Here is a 3,343-nt window from a genome sequence, read left to right as displayed (position 1 = left end):
ATGTGAATTTGAATAGTTGGCTGTTGTTTATAAAGTTTACTTAAAACATTTAACAAAAAGAAAACAGTTTCTTTTGTTTGTTTATTTTGGGTAAAGAAAATAGCACCATTATTGATTTTAACCACGACATAACTGACTCATAAAAGTTAAGAGAACACCATAAAAGATTACAAGCACCATGACTAGCATAATATAGGCACCATTTTCACCCCTTTTAAGTCATAATTAGATAAATGGCTCAACAAATATGTCTCCATAAAATGTTAAATACATAAAGGTGTTTCCTTTCTAGTTTCTAGATTGAACAAGTCAATCTGAGTGAAACAAAATGACCACTCTACCCTTTGGCTTCCACAAAACAAATTTTACAATATTTATCAAACATAACATGAAAGCAGCTGGATTTTTTTTTTTTTTGAAAAAAAAGAGGAAAAACAGGACATACGTTGGTATCTTGATACATTAAGCCACCTTTTTTTTGGCTTAATCCACTAGGTCATTCATTCCAAGTTAAGTCAAGAAATAGTCATGTTTCAAGCATTTAGACAGAGTTTGTATTATTTAGAGAAAAATAAATCAGACCAACAATTCCATTAAGGTTCAAAACATTTTCCTTGATTATAAATCATAACAACAAATCCAAAATCAAAGACTTGCAATGCGACACACAACATTAAGTTTGCTTTTCATTTTGGATCTGTGAAGAAAGAATTGACAGATGGCATGATCTCAGGAGACTTGTTGCGAACAAACTTCCTCAATCTATGCTCTGCATATTTTTCACCTTCCACAAAGTTATCCAATATACCAGCAGCTCTGTTTTCCTTAGTCACTCTGTACATCCCAATAAAAAAAATAACTTATATAACAAATTTATACACAACATCCATATTTAAATACACATACAACCAAAATTTAAATTCACGAGATCTCATAAGCAAAATAGAGTCGTGTTAATTCCCTACACAAGTAATATAAATTTTACCTTCCAACCATATTATATTGTGATTATGGATGTGTGTATTAAGTGATTATTACGACTTTAGTTAGGAAATATCAAAATTTAATTCTTTGAAAAAAAAAACATGATTATCATTCTCTGGCATAAAGTCGAAATAATCATATTTGAAAAAAACTTTCAAGTGTGTTATTTAGTAAATAATTTGGATCCTTGAAAAAGAACATGATTATAATTCTCTGGCATTCAAGATATGAATTTTAATTTTTGAGTGCAACTGTAGGCAATATAATTTGGATCCTTGAAGTACCGAATTAAGTGTGTTATTTTGAAAATAAATTTCAAGTATATATATAGTTCTTGAACATCAATGTAAGGATTATAACTGTTGTTCTGCAATAGTACTTTATACAAGTAGATACTTATCCACACTATGTTTCAGACCCACCTTATTTTAATTATTCAAATTTGTGAGATTCGGATTATGAAATGGTGGAAATATATGAGCTAATGATAAGTTGTCCTGAAAATTACGATATTGTGATTGAATTATGCACAGATAAGTTACTAGTATGAAGAGATTCAACTTCAATAATATTAAACCTTGCACTGTAGGTATTTCAGCTTGAAAAGGGTGCAAACTTGTTCAAAAATGCTTTAAAATGCGATTATAGTTCGTCAGTTGTTCAGTCACGATTACACAGGTTTCTAAGTTATAACCCCATAACTATCCATATTTCCTAATCAGATGAAGCTATGATTTGATTCTAGGCATGGAAGCAAAAACTAGTAAACAAATCAAACATCATCTAAAAACCCTTAACGACAAAAAGCTCACAATTGATTCGCGATTTGTTCGTGTTCGTGACTTACATGTACATATATAGATATTTGTGAGGGTAGAGAGAGAAACGAACCTGACTTCAGGGTTGCCGCTAATATTGCGAATCAATTGCATTCCGCAGATTCCGAGAGCGACTGCCATGGCTGCTGCCAGAGGATAAACCTATCAAACCCGTCAGATCTATCAGATCAGATTCACAAGTCATCGTTCACGATGAAATAGCTTATCCCTTGGATCGGCATCATATTCAAAACAAAAAAATACAAAAAAAATCCGAAAAAAAATAGAGAAGGGTAAAGAAATATCTAATTCTACGAACCTCGGGTCTAACCCAACGCTTGAGCGATGAAGAAGCCATTGTTGACACTCTAGCGGAGGAGAAAAAAGTGCAAAAGATGAGAAAGAGATGGTCACTGCGAATGAAATGGGGGAGAAGGAGACGCTGACCTTATTCACACTTTATATAAAAGACGCTACCCTGGCTACCCAATCAAGGCAGGATTTTGTGAATACCCCCTGATCTTTTAAGTGTTGGTAAATTACACCCCTCAATGTAAAATTTAGAAGCCGTTACTGGCCGCCAAAGCTCCAAATAGATGCACCAACTTGTTCAACTTGGGTCATGGGTGATCATCACTCATCCCGCGGAATATTCCGTTCATGGGCTTGAGATTTGATTTGTTTTTATTTTTTTAGAAGCTCGCACAATGTTTAATCCGTTTTAAAAAAAATTAAGGGTAAATTAGCTCTATCACTCGTGCAAATGTCAGAAAGCATGTTTCGTCCTTATTTTTAAAAATTAACTAGGTTCGTCCCTTATGTCATAAAAAGTTACATGTTTCGTCCCTGGTGTCATGAAAAGACTATTTTACCCTTATCATCTTTCTTTTTTTAATTTATTTATTATGTATTTCTTATTAATCTATTAAAAAATTATATAATAAATTATTTTGGCACACCCATTTTAGAATATCAGATGACTATCCTTTTTTGTATATTTAAAACCTACAGCCAACCACCACCCACCACTTATCATCGTCGCTCCGTCGGACAATGTGACAATGTCGACGGACTTCCAACCACCTCTATAAACTCGAACAACCCTCTATCTCCACATACCATCCTCACTCCACCGGACACAACCAACATGTTAAATGACTTGACACGATCTACATAGTTGGTGATAATGATCGTGTAGATCTGAAGCAACATCGTAGATTGAGACAATGGTGTGGATCTGAGACGATAAAGGTTTTCAAGTGAATAGGTGGCGATGATGGCTCTAGGGTTCATGCGAACAGGTAGTGGTGGCGGCGCATAAGATGTGAGACTCTAGGAGGCGGTGACTTTAATGATCAAGGAGGCGGAGTAGTTCACAACGATGATCCACACCCTTTAAAACCCTCCTCTGAGACACATATGCAAGAATGTTGTATGAAGATCTTCTCTGGATGTTATTCTAGAGATCGTGTCAAGGGTTTTGTTAATCGGGGTACCAGATTCGTTTTTTCGGCAGCAAGGATGTCACCAGATTCGTTTTT

At 34.5% G+C, this 3,343-nt stretch overlaps 1 protein-coding gene across 1 annotated transcript; it reads right to left on the bottom strand.

The window, feature by feature from the left end:
- Window positions 1-529: 529 nt before the first annotated feature.
- Window positions 530-2,273, bottom strand: LOC145032208 (uncharacterized). Its single transcript, XM_078980944.1, has 3 exons — window positions 2,122-2,273; window positions 1,876-1,964; window positions 530-834 (listed from the first exon to the last, which is right to left on the bottom strand). The coding sequence occupies exons 1-3, from the start codon at window positions 2,158-2,160 to the stop codon at window positions 687-689; spliced, it is 276 nt and encodes a 91-aa protein (XP_078837070.1). The 5' UTR covers window positions 2,161-2,273; the 3' UTR covers window positions 530-686.
- Between the last annotated feature and the right edge of the window lie 1,070 nt (window positions 2,274-3,343).

Source organism: Lactuca saligna, chromosome 2 (assembly GCF_052625555.1).
Source record: "Lactuca saligna cultivar CGN05327 chromosome 2, ASM5262555v1, whole genome shotgun sequence".
In the NCBI taxonomy this organism is placed as follows: domain Eukaryota; kingdom Viridiplantae; phylum Streptophyta; class Magnoliopsida; order Asterales; family Asteraceae; genus Lactuca; species Lactuca saligna.
This window is presented reverse-complemented; position numbering and strand designations above follow the sequence as displayed.